Source organism: Mycteria americana, chromosome 23 (assembly GCF_035582795.1).
Source record: "Mycteria americana isolate JAX WOST 10 ecotype Jacksonville Zoo and Gardens chromosome 23, USCA_MyAme_1.0, whole genome shotgun sequence".
NCBI lineage: Eukaryota > Metazoa > Chordata > Aves > Ciconiiformes > Ciconiidae > Mycteria > Mycteria americana.
The window spans coordinates 2648335-2667924 of NC_134387.1; the positions used below are offsets into that span (position 1 = coordinate 2648335).

A 19590-nucleotide genomic window follows, 5' to 3' on the forward strand; every position below is an offset into this window, starting at 1 on the left:
TTTTCAATTCGGCACCTGGGTTGGGGGGCTGGGAGGGGAGGGGGGGAAGAAGAAGAGACAGCCCCGTCTTCCTCCGAGAGAAGAGCAGGAAGGAGAAACTTTATTATTGCTTTGCCACACAGTAGGGTCCCCCCCCACCATGCCGGGAACAGCAGAGCTGCTCTTCGGGGCCAGGCACCCCTTGGGCCAGGCACTTCTTTTTCCTGCTGCCACGTGCCAAGGGGGAGCTTAAGGCTCTGAGCGCACCTCATCCAAAAAAAGCACTTCCAAAAATAAGCTGAGCCGCTCTGCTCTGGCCCAGGGGAAGCACACCCTGGGCTTGGCACAGGCCAAGCGCTGTGTCCATGGGGGCCAGAGGAAAACTTTGCCTCTGGGAGTAGAAAGCAGCAGGAACTTGAACTTCAAGCCTGCGGGAAACAAGTCCGAGTCCCGTCCTCAAGCGGACTGCAGTTCCTGCCAGACTCGAGCACGTAAAAAACCAAGTGGACTACATGGGGCAAGTCACCACAGCGCAGCCAGCAACTTCTGAAACACCACCGGCTGCGGCTGCTGCACAGTAGAAGCGATGCTTGGCCTCTGAGACCGATGCCTCTCAGGGCTTGCATCGCTGAAGGCGAAGCGGAGAAGTGGCTGGCGTACAAAGCGGAAAGGAGCGGCCAAAAGGGTCCTCCCGGGGAAAGTTTATCTGTCCTTGGAGCCCAGCTTCTCAATCAGTTCCTGCAGAGGAGCCAACTCCCGCCTGTCGATCAAGTTGAATTCCTGGCAGGGGGAAAAAAAAAAAAACCACAACACAAAAACTACAGGCACCTCTCAAAGAGCTGCTGGAAAACACGTCCGACCACCGTACGCGTGCTGGGAACTCGCCATGCCAATGCGTGCCGGCTCCCGAGAGAACCACCAAACGGGCATTACTGCAGCAGCCGCCTCTCCCATTTCTCTGCGGAGAAATTCTAGCATTTCAAGACAATAAAACTTTTTCTGCCCTGTCACCAAGAAGTACCATGCTGCTCTGCACAACGAGTCGCATGTGCGGTCACAGAACAGGCTGTTAAAATACAGGCAAGGGAAAAAAAAGAAAAAAAAAAAGGTGCTGCTGCTCTTTCTGAGTTGATTCTTGAGCTACAAAACCCCCAAGTTCTCCTCTGAGCCTGGTTTCTTTTGCTGCAGGCTGATAGGGAAGTTCAAGCATTTACAGCCAACTCGGCCACGCTTCCTGCAACAAAAAAAAAATTAAACCCACAACGCCACAGCTGCATGCTTCGCAAGGTACAGAGGGTGGGAGCCAAGCGTATCTTCCAGCGCGTGGCTGTAGATCTTCAAAGAGCGAGGAGGTGCTTAAAATCCAACTGCCTTTAAAAGCAAACAGGAACAAGGAACCCCAGAGGCAGGCGACCGGCCACTGTTTTGCAACTCACCTGCACAAAGAAGATAAAGTGCTTGAAGGAGGTGTTGAGGTGGGCCTCCTCCTGCAGCCGCATGACGGAATCGAAGTGCTGGTGGTAGATGTGGGCGTACACGCGGAACAGCCGCTTCAGGATCGTCTTGGCCACCGACATGAAGTTCTTGGGAAAAGGAACGCCTGAAACGCGCCAGTGTGCACGGATAAGTCCTTCAGTTCGGTCTGAAGGACCAAAGCGAGACCTTCCGGCAGTGTCTCGGTCCCATACATGAGGCCCGTTGCATCACGCAGCCGCGCTTACCGATCTTTGAAGGGAAGAGCGTTTCGTCATCCAGCTGGTCCTGCACCCACGTCATCAAGTAATCGATATACTTTGGAGCCGAGCACTTGATCGGCTTCTTTATGTTGGTGCCATCCGCCCAGTGGTACTCGTACCTGCGGGGAGAGGGAAGGAAAATAAACTCATTGCTCTAAGAGGAAAAATTGCATTTTCAGGCCCTGCAGCTTCCTCCTCATCTCAGTAAGGAGTGACGCTGCAACGCTCGTACTCCTCAGAAGTGACAAGAGCAGCGCTTTGCCTTTCCGAGTTTCTCAAGTGCAACACAACAGTCAGAGTTAACACCTCCACCCTGACCACTGCAGCGATCGCCCTCAAAAGTGAACTTCAGCTTGGCGGCAACCTCCTCCGACATCAATGTTTCCTTAAAACGAGACTAAAACTGGCCAAAGGGGAAGCGTCAGGGCCATCGCCCACCGCCTGAATGAATTCACCTACAGCCTTCAGACACCCTCCCGGAATTCAGCGCTCCCTCTCCTCTCACACAAGACGGCCAACTTCCCTGAGAGACCGTCCCTGGGGCCGCACATTAGCCAAAGGCTTTTGGAAGCTGCCGTCTCATATCGACACGCGTGCTTATCGATCCCGCAGCTCCTCCGAACCGGGGCAGACGTTGACTCTAATGCTACACAACAACATAACCCGGTTCCTCTGCCATCTTTTGCAAAATCCTTCAAAAGCAGGGGGAAAACCCCCCCATGTTTCGACTGTCGCCTCTTGACCGACGACAAGTGAAAACAAACGGTGCCATTTAAACAGGAAGTCATTACAGGAAGTGTCCCCTAATATAGAAAGAGGAACTTGCAATCGAGATACTTTGGGGTAGAAAAGCAGGGCAGGATGTTACACGGCACCCTACAAATACTGCCCACCAGCCAGACTCCACACTGCTGCCCTGAAAAACAAAGAGGCTCGAGGAACCTTGCAAACAAGATACCCTGCTGCAGCTTCACCTCCACAAAATACACAAGTGCAGAAACAACATGTAATCTTCTCCCCGCGGGTATTCACACTTCCTAAAAACAACGAGGCGCCCCAAATACACCTTCGCTTTTTCCTTTCCACGTTCCACCACGCCCCAACCTCCTCCTACAAAGCAGTTATACTATGTCAGCTAACTAAACACGCCTCCTGAAAACCACCGCCCACGAATCGAGGGACAACAGCCCCTAAAGCCGCCTCAGTACAACACACCCTTCATGCCCTTTCACGGCCTGCGCCAGGATAAGCATACTTCAGATGATACTGGGATCAGCGGGACCCAGGAGACACTTGCCATTCCCTACAAGCCTTAGGCTCCCTTCCCAGCTTTAACTCTCCGCAACAACGATGGCGGCAGGCTGCCCTCTCCTCCCCGCACGGCCATCGCACGCACCGTACAGTAACCCCACCTGAGCGTTCGTCTGCCTCACATCCTGCCCCGTGCCGGCAGCGGCATCTTTAGAATCGCTGGTGCTCAGAAAAACCACACTACGGCCTCTCCAAGCATCGGCTCTCCGAGAGGTTACTGTAAGACTTTGACAGCAAGACCAGACGCTTCCAGTCAAGTTAGATCTCTCTAGATCAACAACACATCTTTTCAGCTTCCAAACAACACAGGGACCCGACTGACAGGGAGGGGAAGAAAAAAAAAGAAAAAAAAAAAAAAGAGAGATCCTCACACATACTTCCCCCAGACAGATGTTTGACATGCCAGACAAACCGATGGGTACCGACACCACGCAGCCTCCCTAACAGACAGCGTGGCTTTGCGTGCAGGTAAACAACACTGGGGGAGCACGATGCTGTGCCTCGACCCAATCTGGACAGGTCCCATCCTCTTTTTAGCTTCTTTTTACACATGCTCGAGCAACCCACGCACCCACCTACTTCCCCACATTTAAATCAGGGCTGTAGATTATTGCAGTAAACTCCTTGCCTTGGTCCTGCGGACATGACCGGACAGCTCGCCTCCGTGCAGAACTCCGTAATGGTCCCGTACAGCATGTTGATTTGGTTGAAGAAATCCACCGCTGGAAAGGAAACGCATCAAGTTTACTCAAAGCGCAAACACAAAGCGGACCAGAGCACCGGTTCGCTCTCATTCAGCTGACGCAGCCTCCGAGGATCGCTGTCGCGAGGGTAAACGTGCCACAAAGCTCTCAGTGAGAACAAAACATCCCCCTTCCGTATGATGTCACGTGGCTGATGGCTTCGAGACATTCTGACTATCTACGGATTTGAATTGCTCCATCAATTTTTCACCCTCCGGCTACTGTCCCTAGCCAGGTTGTACGGCATGAAGCTCTACTTAGCTTTCCGTACCTTAGAAATGACTGCTTTAGGTTCCAGGCACCTTTAAAAAATGACAGTACCTCAAAACCCTGATTGATTTTGATAATACAGGAGACCTTCCTTAGGTTGAACTCTTGTGGCCTGACTTACTGCTTTCCATTGCTCAGAACTACTTCTTTCTCCTCTAACCTCCAAAGAAACAAAGTTCAAGGCCAGGGAAAGCAACTGCTAAAAGCAAAATAAATTTGTAGTATTTGGCTTTTTAAACTGTGCACCCAGCAGTAATAAAATGAAAATAGAAAAAAAAAAAAAGAAACTTCACAAACCCAGAGTTCAGTGGTTCCACTTTTTCCCTGGACTACTCGCTGTCACCGTTCTTGCAGCTGACAACGCTAACTTTGTAATTCCAAATTTCAATACTCCAGGCTTACTCCCCAGTACAAAAATAACCATTCACAAACCTAATCGCCTTTGCAAGTCTGAACTCAAAAAAACCCACCCCGAAACCACAACGGCACGGGTTCGTTTCTTGCTTTTTGCCTGCTTCCGGAGCACAACGCCCCTTCAACGCAAGACCGGTCAGCACGTCACACCACTTGCTTTCCTTTTATCCCAACTCCGTTACCTAAACAAAGCATGTCTGGGATAAGAATTGCATTTGGGGAAGTTCTGGGTTCTTCTAAGGATAAAAACCAAAGTTTTTTTGTTTTCCCACTCCACCTCCACGCTCCGGCAGATCCCTCTTTCATAGGGCTTACTGTTAACGGCGATCCACTCGTTAAGGTCCTCTCCTTCCGGCAACATAACCGCTTGTCTAAGGTTACCGCTCCCCAGAGTCGCTTCTGCATGTTTCAAGAGTTCATACTGATGGGAACCTTCGGGAATGTTCTTCTTGGGTTTGAATGTTTTCGAAGATCGGCTCCCACTAACAAGAGAAAAAATGTTTCCAGTTAGTCCTTTAACAGCGTTCCCTTCCCAGAAACGTTTCCCGTATTACCCCTCGCCATCCAGCACTTCACACTGGGGTGATGCCAGCCCTTCCCCATTTCCCCCACCGTCGGGGCACACAGATCCTACGTGCAAGCCGAAGCGTTTCTGACAGCGCCACAAAAAAGCCGCCCGCGCGCTTCCCTCTTTCACCTACCCTTTTTAAAAATCACAAACATTCGGTGCAAAGGCCCAAAGACTCATTCAAGCCACAGTTGCTTTCGATCATGGAAAGAAAAGCCGACCTAACTCCACCAGGGAACAAAATGACCTGCCGACCGCCACTAGGTCAGTTTGACAGCAGCAAAAATGAGACACTCAGCACTCAAATGCACCGTAGGAAACAGCTTGCTAAAAATAGCAATTTAATAGACTCCAGCCCTAAAATGCAAATCGTCATCGTAATCTTCCCTTGCTGTGTCGTACTGACAGCTGTGCTCAGCAGCCGAGCCATCGCACAATTCCTCGCCAAACTCCCCCCATCCCTCCAACGGGGCCAGCAGTACCGCAGCCTCTCCCCGAACAGCCAGTGCTGCCAAAAACTGGATGAGTTTCGATACCTCTCAACCACAAAACATTAACTTTCAGACCCCGCCAGTTCTCTGCTTCCAAGCGAGGGTGACGCAAACAACAGGATGGCCGGGGCCAAAGCACGGCTCAGGGGAAACGGGCTTCTCCGGCGTGTGCTGCTCGGCATCGCTGGCGTCTTGCCCCCATTGCACACAACCGGACACGTTCGGCCGGCACGTGCCTCGCGGCAGCTTCTTAGTGCAACCTTGCAGCTTTGCACACTCTGTTTAGGTGCAACGCTCAGCACGGAAATAAAAGACCTTTAGATCTAGCTCGGTCTTAAACCAAGCCACTGCCTCCTGCTGCGGCCAAAACGCAGGCCCAGCACATCGCTGACCTGAGGCAGAGGGTCCCAAAAGGCAGACCCAGTGCATTGTCAACCCTAGGAAGAGGCTCCCCAGCCCCTTCTTACGCCACAAAATGCCTCCAGTCCTCCTCCACAGCACCTACCAGGCCTTAAGAGCCAGAAACTCTCTCACACTTTACAAGCCTTCATATCTACAACACAGGTATGCAACAGCCCACCCCCTGTAGCTCGTTAAAGATGCATTTTTTTACACCGCATGCCTGTAGGTTTACCAAATTAACACCATTTCCCCTGCAATCAGGCCTGCCCCACCTCACTCGAGGGCAGCCCCTCACACAAACACCAGCCAACACCCTTTGCACTACGTTAGCACTTGCCCCCAGATACAGGGTAAGGCCCACCCGAAGCCCCACACCCACGGGACAAGGGCCTCATCTTTTCTGCCTCACCCCACACCCCCAAAGCCCCCTCCCAACTCCCAGGGCCTCCCACTAAGGCAGAGCATCCCCGCAGACACCCCCCCCCCCCCCCCCCAGGATCTCCCCCAATCTCCCTGGAAGACCAACCAACCCCTCAAATTCTCCCCACCTGGGAGGGATTAACCTTCACAATGCAACCCCTTCTCAGAGCCCTCCCTCTAAGACTGCCCCCCGAAAGGCCTCCCATCCCCTCATACACCCCCCAAAGCCCCCCTTCCCCCCCACCATGGCACTGGCCCAACGTGGACACTCTCCAGGGCCACCCCACTCCTGCTGCCAGCCTCCCTCCACATCCCGGCCTGGGACCCTACCCCTGCACAGCACCCTCTCTCACCCCGCCTTCCTCCACAGCTTCCTGCCAAAAAGACACTACACCCCCAGGCCTTCCTCCACGGGACTACACTCTGCCCTCCAGGGCCTCCTCCCAAAGTCTTCCTCAGCCCCTCCTCGTACATCCCTGGGGACTCTTTTCAAAGCCTTCCCACCTCCGTACACGCCCAGCCCCCCCCAAAGCCCTCCTCAAGCCCCTCGTGAGCCCCCACAGAGCCTCTGCCCAAAGCCACTCAGGGCTTCCCCTTAAAACTTCCCTCAGGAGCCCTCCCATGCCCCACCACAAGGCCCTCCTCGACCTCCCGGGCACCGCTGAGGCCTCCGACCCCCATAAGCCTTCCTCGAGGCCCAACACTTCCCTCAGGACCCGTCCCCACCACACCTTTCTCAAGCTCCCAAACACCGCCAGCACCTCCCTGCAAGGCCTCCCTCAGCACGCCGCGCCCCGGGAACCCCCCAAGGCCTCCCCAAAAGCCCTCCTCCCCCCAAAGCCCCTCACAGACCCAGCCCTCAAGCCCCCTCAATACCTCTCACAAACCAAGCCCTAGTGCCCCCCCCAGCCTCTCACAGAGCCTCCCCGAAGACCAAAGCCCCTCACAGACCCCCTGCCAAAGTCCTACCCCACCAAAGCCTCTCACACGGCCCCTCCCCAAAGGTCTCCCCCCCCCCCCCCCCCGCCGCCAAAGCCCCTCGACGCCACCCTGCTCCCTCGGGCCCTCCCCCAGGGCACCCCGCGGGGCCCGGGCACTCACAAGAGGAAGCTCATGGCGAGCGGGGCCGGGGCTGAGGCGCCGGGCCGGGCTGAGGCGAAAGCGGCGCCGGCGGCTGCTCCCGCGCGGCCCCAGCTCCTGGCGGGCAGCGCCCGCCCCGCCCCGCCCCGCCCTGCCCTGCCCCGCCCCGCCCCGCCGCCAACTCTCGCGAGAGCTCAGGGAAGGGGCGGGGCTTCATGCTGAGGGAGGCGGGGCCTCTGTAACGGCGCCATCACCATGGCAACAGCCCCTGGGCCGAGGTCCAGGTGGGTCTGTGCCAGCCTCGGCCCCCTCCCCGTGGGCCTGGGCACCCCCAGAGCCCCCTCCCCGTGGGCCTGGCCACCCCCCGTGGGCCTGGGCACCCCCAGAGCCCCTTCCCCGTGGACCTGGGGACCCCCCTGGGTCTGGGCACCCCCAGAGCCCCCTCCCCGTGGGCCCGGGCACCCTTAAAGCTCCTCCCCATGGGGCTGGGCAGCCCCCCCATGAGTCTGGACACTCCCCAAGACCCTCCCCATGGGCCTGGGCACCTCCCGAGCCCCCTCCTCATGGATCTGGGCACCCCCCATGGGCCTGGGCATCCCCAGAGACCCTTCCTCATGGGCCTGCGCACCCCCCACCATGGACCTTCCTCCCCTTGGGTCCCCCCCAGCCCTCCCCCCAACCACCACCATCCTATTTCAGTGCCTCCTTTTCAGTGTCGCACCAGGCCGGACCCGTATGCCCCATCCAGCCCCCCAAACCAACTTCACAGGCTGAAATTCCCCCCAGACATCCTAAAGTTTGTCAAACCCTTTTCCCAGGGCTGATTTCTACAGGTTTTCACCCTTTTTTGCAGCTACACGATCCCTCCAGCCCTTGTCTTAGCAAGGCGCTACTGTTATCGACCTAAAAAATTACTTTTAAAACCAGGGAGTGACCGTGGCCGCTCTAAAGAAGTTAAAAACTAAAATAAACACCATGAGGCTATTTTAGCTCGAGGCCCACAGCTCTCACAAACGGCACAGTGTGGAGCCGGCTCCACTACGGCACATCACGGCGATGGCGGCTGGCGATCCTCAGTATTTATTTGATGCTCAGGGAGACATAAAAACCTCTCCAGGCTTACCAAGCACCTCAGTGACCTTGGGATAAACCTCCAAGGCCGCCTTTCACAACTCGAGGGGTACGTAGGGCAAAGATAATGAAAATAAACACGCGGGGGACGGCTAAACTCGCTCAGCACGGGTTCCCCAGGACTTACAGACTCTCGTTCTACCTCTTCTCCGTGCGGGTTTCTTGCTTGCTTCTCTGCAACACCGGGGAGCATCTTTCACACCCGACCCGACGCGGTGCCGTGGGCCGGCAGATGCCACGCGGGTTCTGTTAAAAAATAAATTAATGGTATTTAGTTTTGTACAAAAGCGTTTAATTTTTCCACCAGCCAGAAACGGTGGAGAAATACAAATGGTGAGGAACGGATCGACGGATGCCGAGGGATGGCCGCTCCGCACCTGCTCGGGTGCGGGGTCTGGCTTCCCGGCCCGCTGTGCCGGGATCGCTCCGAGCTGGGAGCGCCCGGAGTGCCTGGCTCAACCTCAGGCTTTGCGATGCTCGAGGAGGGGTGGGACAATACCAGCGACCTCCGGCAGTGAAAATCTGCCCTATTTTTAGCAGCTAAAGCACCTATCCTAGCATACGTACGTTTAACCCAACCCTAACCCTAATCCTAATCTCAATCCAGTTTTAGACATACTCATGGTCCCATATTTAATCTCATCCCAATCCCAGACTCAAGTCTACCTATAGCGCCAGTCCCCACCCCTAACCCCAGTCCCATATTTAGCCCTAACTCCAGTCCCAGCCCTAGCCCTAACCCCAATCCCAGTCCCAGTCCCAGTCCCAGCCCTAACCCCAATCCCAGCCCTGGCCCCCAGCCCAGCCCTAACCCCGACCCCAATCCCAGCCCTGGCCCCCAGCCCAGCCCTAATCCCGACCCCAGTCCCAGCCCTAATCCCGACCCCAGTCCCAGCCCTAACCCCGACCCCAATCCCAGCCCTGGCCCCCAGCCCAGCCCTAATCCCGACCCCAGTCCCAGCCCTAATCCCGACCCCAGTCCCAGCCCTAACCCCGACCCCAATCCCAGCCCTGGCCCCCAGCCCAGTCCTAATCCCGACCCCAATCCCTGCCCTAATCCCGGCCGAGCCCCAGGCCCAGCCCTAGACCCAACCCTGACCCCGCCCCCAGCCCCGCCCCCGTCTTACGCAACCCGCAGCCCCTCTTGCAGCCCCTCTTGCCCCCCGGGGCCCAGCCAATGAGCGCCGCCGTGCCCAATTAGGGAGGAGAAGCCCCGCCCCTCTCCACCAATCGCAACCCCCTTCTCCTTCTGCTCCGCCTACCCCTCTCCCGAGCACCTCTCTCCCTCTATCCCAATCGCAGCCGGGCAGCGCCCGCCCCCTCCCTCCCCGCCGCCATTCAACTCTCCCCTCCGCGCCGCTCGCCGCGGCGATTGGCTGCTTCCTGCCGCGAGGCGGGGAAGGGCCGGACCCCTCCGCCTATATAAGGCGGCGGGCGGCACGGAGGGTCGCGCTGTCGCTTCCTGCCGTGTGTTCCCCGCCGCCCGCCGTCGCCTCGCCGCTGCTATGGCAACCGCGCTCTGCCCGCTCCGCACCCTCGCCCGCGCCGCACTGCGCTCCCGCGGCCGCCGCCTCCACCTCAGCGCTGCCAGGTACGGCCCGGCCCGCCCCGGGCGGGGGGTTTACGTGGGGGGAAAGCGGGGCCCGCCTGCCTCCCCCTCCCAATCCCGGCGCAGGCTGGGCTGAGGAGGGGGAGGCCCGGTCATAGCCTCCCCTTCACCCCCCGGGCCGGGGTAAGCCCGGCCCTCCGCTGCCGGTACCGGGAATGAATGAGGCGGGCCCCCAGCGGCCGCCCCGGGAGGTGCAGGCTGATGAAATCCCGCTCCCACCTTGCATGGCGTGTGCCGGGCTCTCCCCGCGCAGGGGGGCACCGGGCCCTCCCCGCACCCCCAGAGGGGCCTTTCGGGCCCCAAGGCCCGGCCTCACCCCGCATTTGAGCGGTGTGAGAGGGGCCAGAGACCCCCGAGCATCCCGCCCGTGGCTCAGGCACTGCCCCAAGTGCCTTTCCCCTTCCATTTCTGCATCGCCCCCGTAGATTTTGCTCTTATGCACCGAAATAGCCCTGGAGGGAGCTGCTGCTGCCCGGGGGCTTTGGTTTCACTGCTGTGCTCTGCTCTAAACAGGGCTCCGAGCTCTTATTTTGGCTTCCCTGGAGCTCACAGGGGGGCTGCTGGGGGTGGTCCCCATCCCCTGGGAGCCCAGGCTGGGCACCCTGGCCTCAGGCTTATGTAAGGGGAAGATTCGGGTAGGTTCTTGGCATGAGGTGTCTCTGACTTAACGCATTCTTCTTTCCCTAGCTTGCCAGGTGCTTGTAATAATTCCTCTTATAGCTAAGTGGATGGACAGTAGTTTAGTGCAGGTTTAGCTCTGAAATTAAAATAAGAATTAGAGGGTGACTGGCCTGAGCTGGTCTGGGATTGGTTTTTACTGGTTATTGCTAAATGGGTTTGACTGGGGTGATTGCTGTTAGGGATGAAGTAGCATTTAACTCCCAGTAAGCAGGGGAAAAACCTATGTATTTGAGTAGGTCAGGGATTAAGAAAGCACAAAAGATCCTCTGCTTCTCTAAATAAGCATTTAGGCAAAAGGATTTCCTACCTGGATGGTACCTTGTGGCTGTCCTGTGCAGGCGTGCGTCTGGAGCGGCTCTCGTGGTGGCTCTTCCCCGGTGGCAGCCGTCCCCAGAGCTCCAGGATCAGGATTATACCTAGAGAAGGTCAGAAAACAGCAGTGTTGGACTTAACGTGGGATCCTGGTAGGAGAAGGTCTGTACGCCAGGCAGCTGATGGATTTGAAGAGAAACTGCAGCAATTCGTCTTGTTCCAGTTACATGGTGTGGTGCAGGGAGGGTTGGAAACGGCGCTTGGTGCTGTCGGGCTTTCTCCTGTGGGTCAGTCGTCTCCTGGATTCCTGTGGCAAGTTGAGTACTCGTGGAGTCGTGATGCATATTGCTTCAGAAACGGGCTGGTCCTTGCGATTTGGGGAGGCACCATAGGTGACAGTAACGCTGTGGGGAGCATCTGTGCCTGCTCATGCTCAGACGTGGGAATAATTGGGCAAGCGAGCAAGGTGCTCGTCATGAGGCCTGGCAGCAAGGCAAGACTTAAATGCTGTAGCAAAGTCTAGAAGCGAAGCTTGTAAAGGTGAATCCTCTCACAAAGGGATTAGTGAATGAAAATGACGTTATAGTGAGAGTTATAGTGATAACCTGAAGAAAAACGCCCGAGCATGAGCAGTGTGGACAGCCTGTTGTGAGCGGGGACTGGCAGCCGTGGCCTCCCAGCTAGCTGTAGGTCAAGCCAGCCTTTCTATATACTGCAGGGTGTCCAGCTGCCTGGAATACATTTGGCAGTGAATGGACATTCCCGTTACCAATTTAGACCAGAAATGTAAGTGAGGAGCTGTTTTGACGTGGTTTGAGCGGGCAAATGTCCCTTCTGCTCTAGCTAGATGTCAGAGTCTGTCAGAAGGCGTGAAACTGTGTACCCCAGTTTAACAGCCTGAAGATACGACTGTGGCAGCAATTACTTGAGCAGGGGAGGGCACGGGATTGGCTTGTGCAAGGTGCGTGCTGTGCTAGATGGGCCGACAGTCTCACCGAGGAATTTGGGGGAGGTGAGGATCTCTGGGAACAGCACTTGGTACAGAAGCACAGCACGCTGCGCCTCCTGCGCTGCGTCCAACGAGCCAGAATTACTCGATAGATCTCTTTGGTGGTGGAAGCTCCGCTTAAGTGGAGTGAGTTCTGCTTCATGTAAGTCCTTTGTAGCAAAACTGTTATGCCTCTTGCAAGGAATGGGTGAGCTGCTTTCTAAAAATGGAAGCTAATAGTATCTTAGCTTGAAAACATGCGCCAGGTGAACAATACACGCAGACTCTTGGCCTTGCAGAGAAGAATAGTGCGTACGCTTTCTCAGGCTGCACAGTTAAGTTGGTCTCTCCGGTAGTCTTGTTTGCTGATCCTGGCTTTGAGCAGCAAAGCTCTAAACAAAGACCGAAATATGCTGCCTCCCATGACTTGGAGTAAAGGTGCAATAGGCTTGTACAGAGCTCGAGTAAAAGAGCCTTTTCTGCCCTGGCTTGTCGTTGGCATCTGTTTTTCCTGGTCTGTGTTGCAGAGCTTGGATTTGATGATCCTAATGGTGCTGACTGCTTTGGTAACACTTTCTCTGTTGCAGAAATGATGCGGTTGTGATTTCTGGAAGGAAGCTGGCCCGGCAGATCAGGCAGGAAGCCCGTCACGAGGTTGAGCAGTGGGTAGCGGCTGGAAACAAGAGACCTCACCTCAGCGTTGTTCTCGTCGGTGAAAATCCAGCAAGTCACTCCTACGTACTGAACAAAACCAAAGCGGCTGCTGATGTCGGTATGTCTTGCGCTCTGTTCCAAAACAGTGGAGCAAGTGCCTGTTTTATCTTGCTTTAGTTGGGAGTCTTCTATGCTGGAGGCTGGGGGAAGCTTTTTGGGATGCATCCATCTGGCAGCTTTTCACCTCGGCTGCGTGGCAGTCCGTGTTTGCCCCAGCATTTGCTGTGACTCTTTTGGCTGCCTTCATTTTACTGGGATGTAGTTAACAGACACGGTTCAGGCGTGTATTGTGCCGTCCGAATCCTTTAGGGCAACATCAGGCTCTAGTTTGGATTTGCGGTCTTCCTAGGGCCATACAAAGCACAGACAGGGCTCTGACTTGCTTTCTTTCCTCAACTGCCTGAGATGCAATCATCTTTCAGCAGCCTTGCTACCCTGCGACTCCTTCTAATCTTGCAAGCCGAGGTCCTGCTCAGTGTTCAGCCAAGTATGCTCCTGGCAAAAATGTGCTGAAAGGGGCTAGGAGGCAATAAATGATTTAATTTCTCCTTGGGTTCCGTGCTGCCGAAGCTGCCTTTGGAGCTGAGATTTTTAGGCTAACCTCCCCTTCTTACTGTGTCAAGAGGAACCACAGGACGTGTTGGTTGCATCTTCATCGTAGCGCACTTTGGTTAGGTTTCTCCAAGCCCTCCCTGCACTCAGAGCGTCTCTGCTTTCAAAGAGTCTTTCCCAGGCCATTAGACCGATATGATCTGTAACTTAACCATAACTCGCAAGGCTTGTGAAGGTCTCCAGCCCAGCAGGTGCGTGTTGTTACACGAAGCGTACAATCCTTGGTGCGTGCCTATCGGATTTAGTAGAGCAATGAAACAGGGCAGCTTAAATCCACATGGATTAAGAAAGTTGCTCTGCCACTTGTGTATGTGTGGCTCTAATGCAGCGCTCTCAATGATTGTGCAGGAATCAGCAGTGAAACCATCCTCAGGCCGGCTTCTATTACTGAAAAGGAGCTACTGGATTTGATCAGCGAACTCAATAACGATGCCAATGTGGATGGCCTGTTAGTACAGCTTCCTTTACCCGGTGAGTAGCTAGATTTCCATCTGTTTCCTTTTTACATAAAGTTTTTAAGGGTTTGTATGTGCCAGAAGGAGGAGTAGCACAGGAGCTATGCTGTGACATGAGAGGTGGCATCCTGCCAGGATGCAGCTTAAAGAAGTTGATGCAGCTACTGCCTCACCCAGCTGCCTGTATGAGTTAAATTGCTGGGGGTCACAGAAATCTGTTTTGTAGGGAGTATCAGCTTCCAGAGCCAGAAGCTTGAACTCGGTTGTGATACTGAAGCTGCCTAAAAATACCGTCTTGGCATTAGTGATGCTGTAGTCCCAAAGTGGTTCCGGTCCCCTTCTGCTGGGAGCTGTTGGCCTTGAGCTTGCTGGAAGTCTTGAGTAGCTTCAAGCTTCCAAACTCTGAAGGGGCTGGCGCAGCAGGTCAGGGCTCTGGCTGATGGCAAAGAGCAGGTTTTTGGCTGATCCCTAGGGTTAAAGCTTTTTGTTCTCTTCCAGAACATATTGATGAGCGCAAGATTTGCAACGCTGTGACTCCAGACAAAGACGTTGATGGCTTTCATGTGATAAATGTGGGGCGCATGTGCCTTGACCAGTACTCCATGCTGCCGGCTACCCCGTGGGGGGTGTGGGAGATCATTAAGAGAACTGGTAAGCTGCTGCTGCAGTATTTGGCTGCCATCTGGCATAACTCCAGCTTGTGTTTGTTTTAAGACTCCACCTTGTCCTCTGCAGGCATCCCAACGCTGGGGAAGAATGTGGTGGTGGCTGGCAGGTCGAAGAACGTGGGCATGCCCATCGCCATGTTGCTGCATACGGACGGCAGGCACGAGCGCCCGGGAGGTAGGGGCTTGGTGGCCTCGGCGCCTGCGTGCCAGGCAGCTGCAGAAGGAAACCCTCTGCCTGTCCCACTCGCCTCTTCAGGCTCCTAAACCAGCCCCAGGAACGCCTTAGGCGCTCGGGCCCATCACATGGGCTGTGGTCAAGGCTGAGGAGTTAACTCTGCACATAATCAGTCTTGTAACATTTCGGAGCCTTTGTCAATGCGTCCTTGTCCTCCTCCATCCCAGATCCCTCCCTCTGACTTTGTAGGCTGTTCCCTGGGGTTTGTCATCAGGCTCTGATGTTCCTGATAAATAGACGGGTGGCTCTGAAGGGGGAAAATTAAGACGAGTGGCTGGGTTTGAGTAGTACATGTGAATTAAAGCTCCATGTAACCGCTCTTGCAGGCGATGCCACAGTCACAATATCTCACCGCTACACTCCCAAGGAGCAGCTGAAGCAACACACGATCCGTGCTGATATTGTGGTAGCGGCAGCAGGTAAGACCCGACTCCAACAGCACAGGCAAGGCGCGCAGAGGGTGCCGCACTGCAGCTTGTGCAGTGTTTCTGATGGGAATCCTTGCTTGCAGGAGGCAATGCTGTTGGTATTGAATGTCCTGGGGCCTCCCTGTCTGAAGGGAAGGAGAGTCTGGTGCTCTCGTGGCTGTTGGCAGCTGCCCTAGGTGAGGGCTAGGACAGCGGGTGCAGGGCTGTTTGAGCCAGCCAGTTAATCCTGTGATTAAGCCTAGGAGCCACATACTTGATCCTACTAGCAGAGCTCTGCCTTTGAAATGTAAAATAACATCTGGCAGGAGGGCTTGGTATGCCAGCGAGCACCTGATCACATCTAGAGAACAGCTACAGACAGGCTGTTAGACACGCAGACAGTTCTGTATTTGGATGAGGAGGAGAAAAAAATACCAAGATAGCATCTGCTTACCTAGAGACAGTCAAAATGCTGAGGGGCAGCTGCAGTGCCATCTTCCTTAGAGCAGAAGGAATCACTTGGAGGTGTGCTCTTCTCCAGGCCGTACCCTTGGCATGGAGGTAGTTCCTCAGCAGAGGAGTTGAGCTGATTTGGGGTGTCTGTTTGGCAGCAGAAGCTGGGTGTGAGCCTGTGGGAGGGAGGAGAGAAAATGTGGCTTGGATATGGGGTATAAAGAGACAAGGTGCTGGAAAGATTAGAAGTGGTGGTGAAGGTGTTAGTGCATATAATGACGGCAGAAGTGCTGCTGGCAGATAAGACACCAATCGCCAAAGGGGGTCAGCAGACCAGAGGAAGGCTTGCATGAAAGTTAATTAAGCAGAGGGTGGGAATGAGTTCCTCGGCACAGTCAACTGAGGCGGCGGTATCTGGCAGAACCAGACAAACGCACCCCACCCTGGAAGGGTGGCTTAGCCCCAGGCTGCTGCTCCCCACCCCTCTCGCCCTGTCGTGCCAAGGGTTTTGGAGCCCCTGGGTGAAGCCAGTGCCTCTGCCAAGCTGGGCTGCGGCGGCCTCGGACACCGCTCTAGCTTGCTGACTTTGCGCGGGTGCAAAAATGTTGCTGGAGCTGCGTGAACAAACACAGCCACAGACTTCAAATGGAAGCTTTAAGGTTTCAACATGGAGAGGATGCTTTGGTCCCAGCTGCTTTGCCAGAGCTCTCTGGGGGTGGATTCCAGCTCTTTACACTCTGAGGTATCAGTAAACCACTCAAATTCCTGATGGAGCTGAACATCAGTAGTGCTGGATTGTGCAACTGTGGGTAGATTTGCATTTCATAGGATCATTTGGGTTGGAAAAGACCCTTAAGATTGAGTCCAACCACTTTGCGAGGCAGGAAGGCCCAGGTGGGTCAAAGCGTAATGTGAAGATGGGGTGAGGGGGAGCCGGGGGGCTGTTCAGCACCACCATCAGTGTGTGGTTCTGTTTTCTTCTTGCAGGCATACCCAATCTGATCACAGCTGATATGATCAAAGAAGGAGCTGCTGTTATTGATGTGGGGATAACGAGAGTGCAGGATCCTGTCACTGCCAAATCGAGGCTGGTTGGGGATGTGGATTTCGAAGGTAGGGAAAGGCTCTGTGTCTGGTTCCTTGAGCATTAAACATCAAGGGTGGCTGAGAAGGGGAGGAGACAGTCCTGGCTCATGCGACTGAGCGGATGCAGACCCATGCTTATGTTCTCTTGCTTGGTGCATCCAATATTGTACCACATGCAAGGGTGCAGCCTTCCTGTAATACGCCACGGGAAGGCCGTACGCTGCAAGGCAGAGGAGACTCACCCTGAGCCTAAGCAGTTAGGTTGCTTTGCCTCTACTCCGATTCATCACTCATACTCCTGCTTTTAAATAAAAACATGCAGAACTTACCTTCTGGCTTGCTATTCACTGCCCTTGCTCACTGCTTGGCTGCAACGGTGCCCAGACGGGCTGTTGCGATGAGCTCTGCACCTCTGGGTGCCTGGCGAAAGACACTGGAGCCTCCTCCTGGAAGAAAGAAAGAGGGCAAATGTTCAGACTGTTAGTACTTTATCGTGGCCGCCCTCGAGAGCACGTGTGAAGCCCACATCTAGTCTTGGACTTGATGTTTCTGTGCTCTAAATCAAGCTATTAGACCTTGCTTTTTGCTTTTCCCCCAGCTTGGGCTTTGCAGTAAAGCTCGCTCAGTAGCGGGATGGACAGACTACAGCGTGCTCTCCCCTGCCCTGGCTAACGGGGGCGGGGGGAAGGCCACCCTGAGAACCTACTATTCCTTAGCTGGTAATCTTGAAGGAATTTGAGCAGTGTTAGACTGGTTGCAGCTTCATACTGGGCAGCCAGCTTGGTAAGCGTTGCTGCTCTTGACTTGCATGCTAAGCTCTAGCTTTCCTTCCTGCAGGGGTGAAGAAGAAAGCCAGCTACATCACTCCGGTCCCTGGGGGAGTTGGGCCCATGACAGTTGCCATGCTGATGAAGAACACCATCATTGCTGCCAAGAAGCTGCTGAAACCCAAAGAGCTGGAAGCATTAACCGCTTAATGTGGGACTCTCTTTAGCACTGAAAACGACATTCCAAACTGACTCCCAAACAGGCCGATAGAAAATGCAATATTTTTATTTATTGTATTGGAAGTGGAATTTCCTATTCTGAGGTCATAGCTATTTATTTGAAGCTGAAGCATAGGCACATTAGTCGTACTAAGGTGTAAGCATCCACACTCCTGGCCTACTCGTGCTAGCAAAGCTGCTTTATGTTTAAGCCAGCTCGTCTAGGAAGCTGGCCCTGCTCTTGCAGGGACGAGGAAGCGGTTAGGATCCTGGGTGTGCAGCTCCCCGGGAGCTCGGCGTGGTGTTAGCGATCCCGTGGGAGGTAGAGCGCTGCTCCACGGTACAAAAGCAATGGCCTTCATGGTTCTGTTCTCACAGGTGCTCAGTCTGCCCGGACTGCTTGCGTTTGACTCGTGCTGAAGTCTTCTACTCAATGCTGGATGCCTAGTTTGAGTTAAGCTCTTCTGTAGAAGTTTTTACTTGAAAAAAGCCATATGTCTGTTCTCAACCCGTCTGGGGCCTTGGACAGTGGTGGATCTGTTGTAACGTAATCTTCTAGTGTGCAGCAAAGCTGGTTTGTTTTTTTGCTATTTGGATGGTGACTTTTTTAAAAGCCTTTTTTTTTTTCTAACCAAAGAACAACAGGGGGGCCGTGGTGTCTGCATTGGGCACACAGGAGCTTTCCTGGGCTGTATGGTAAAGCATGCAAGTACTTAGTGACTAATGCAGGCTAACTCTAAATAAAGTTTTTTCACTTCTCCCAGAGAAGCAGAGCTGCCCTCAGTAATTTATTAAAGCGCTTGTGATATGAACTCCCTCTTGTCCCTGCAGAGCAGGGTTAGGTCTGGCTTTTTCCTTGAGTTTAGCTAAGCCACAACTGCTACATGTACCACCAGCTCAGCTTAAAGATGGTCTCTTGCTTTCATGCCTGAAGAAAACCTGTTCAGCTTCCTCCCTGTCTTTCCTCACCTACATCAACAAGACAGTATAAACCTCCTCCTCTAATGAGTTTGTTTGCAAGCTCTAATTGTTCATTGAACATTAACCTTACCTGAGGTTGCGATGCCTTGGGCAGGATGGAAAAACTTACAGGCAGTGTTGTTCCTGGGCAGGGAGGTAAGTCTTGGACTCCTTCCTCTTTGCATAGTCCCTGGAAAGACTGATCCCGGGAAAGGTTTGTTGTGACGCTAAAGGGCTGTTGCTGGAGGCATGTGGGGAGCCAGCACTAACCCCCCGTTCATGGCCCTCTCCTGGAGGGGAGAGCGCTTATAAAAACGCTGAACAAGGGGGAAGGAAAGCTGAGGTTCAAGGACTCTGCGCCAGAAACACACTAAGAGCTGAGACTCATTGAAACGAGGTTTATTGGGTTGTATCACCGATAAATACAAAATGGCTAAAGTAGTACTGTAATGGAGGTGGCAAATCTGAGATGCTCCACTGTTTTTGTATACAAAAAAAAGTATAAACCATGTGTGAACCTTGCAAAATGGACAAATTTAGTTAAAACAAGCTGGATGCTAGAGTGGCTTCAGCTCCGCCCTATGAAACAGCTACCAGAGTCCACAAAGCCTTTCCGGGGGTGTTGCGTAGTAGAGCTGATGTACCGGATAAAGCAAATGAACCTGTTTGATTAAAAATCATAAGCCTACCTGCACCACACTTCAGCTACCACACAGGAGATCGGTACAAAAAGCTACAAGATAGACACGATGCGTTCAAGTTGAGATAGTTCTTAATGTTAACGTCAAGCTACGTGGCTCTTGCTTAAGTGGTGACAGGAGTAATACTGTTATTTATCTCACCCTGTTTCCCCAGGTATACTCGAACCAGAAAAAATAG

At 54.2% G+C, this 19590-nt stretch overlaps 2 protein-coding genes across 3 annotated transcripts; one reads left to right on the top strand and one right to left on the bottom strand.

The window, feature by feature from the left end:
- Nucleotides 1-72: 72 nt before the first annotated feature.
- MOB1A (MOB kinase activator 1A) lies at nucleotides 73-15736 on the bottom strand. Of its 2 annotated transcripts, XM_075523718.1 has the most exons (8): nucleotides 15681-15736; nucleotides 11143-11251; nucleotides 8688-8791; nucleotides 4769-4935; nucleotides 3655-3748; nucleotides 1701-1834; nucleotides 1416-1579; nucleotides 73-759 (listed from the first exon to the last, which is right to left on the bottom strand). In XM_075523718.1, exons 1-8 carry the CDS (start codon nucleotides 15719-15721, stop codon nucleotides 682-684), a joined length of 891 nt encoding a protein of 296 aa, XP_075379833.1. In that variant the 5' UTR covers nucleotides 15722-15736; the 3' UTR covers nucleotides 73-681. The 2 variants fall into 2 exon arrangements, with proteins under 2 accessions (XP_075379833.1, XP_075379834.1); XM_075523719.1 differs by lacking the exons at nucleotides 8688-8791; nucleotides 11143-11251; nucleotides 15681-15736 and adding an exon at nucleotides 7436-7574.
- Nucleotides 9979-18519, top strand: MTHFD2 (methylenetetrahydrofolate dehydrogenase (NADP+ dependent) 2, methenyltetrahydrofolate cyclohydrolase). Its single transcript, XM_075523716.1, has 8 exons — nucleotides 9979-10136; nucleotides 12723-12907; nucleotides 13810-13932; nucleotides 14415-14567; nucleotides 14652-14759; nucleotides 15146-15238; nucleotides 16667-16792; nucleotides 17603-18519. The coding sequence occupies exons 1-8, from the start codon at nucleotides 10051-10053 to the stop codon at nucleotides 17740-17742; spliced, it is 1014 nt and encodes a 337-aa protein (XP_075379831.1). The 5' UTR covers nucleotides 9979-10050; the 3' UTR covers nucleotides 17743-18519.
- The last annotated feature ends 1071 nt before the right edge of the window (nucleotides 18520-19590 follow it).

Coding starts and splice junctions, on each gene's coding strand:
- MOB1A (XM_075523718.1), bottom strand. CDS start 15,721: ATGGCACTGCAGCTGCCCCTCAGCATTTTGACTGTCTCTAG. Junction 11,252..15,680: donor AGCATTTTGACTGTCTCTAG/GTAAGCAGATGC, acceptor GACCTTCTCTAG/GTATAATCCTGATCCTGGAG. Junction 8,792..11,142: donor AGCCACAAGGTACCATCCAG/GTAGGAAATCCT, acceptor ATTTTTTAACAG/AACCCGCGTGGCATCTGCCG.
- MTHFD2 (XM_075523716.1), top strand. CDS start 10,051: ATGGCAACCGCGCTCTGCCCGCTCCGCACCCTCGCCCGCGCCGCACTG. Junction 12,908..13,809: donor CAAAGCGGCTGCTGATGTCG/GTATGTCTTGCG, acceptor ATGATTGTGCAG/GAATCAGCAGTGAAACCATC. Junction 13,933..14,414: donor AGTACAGCTTCCTTTACCCG/GTGAGTAGCTAG, acceptor GTTCTCTTCCAG/AACATATTGATGAGCGCAAG.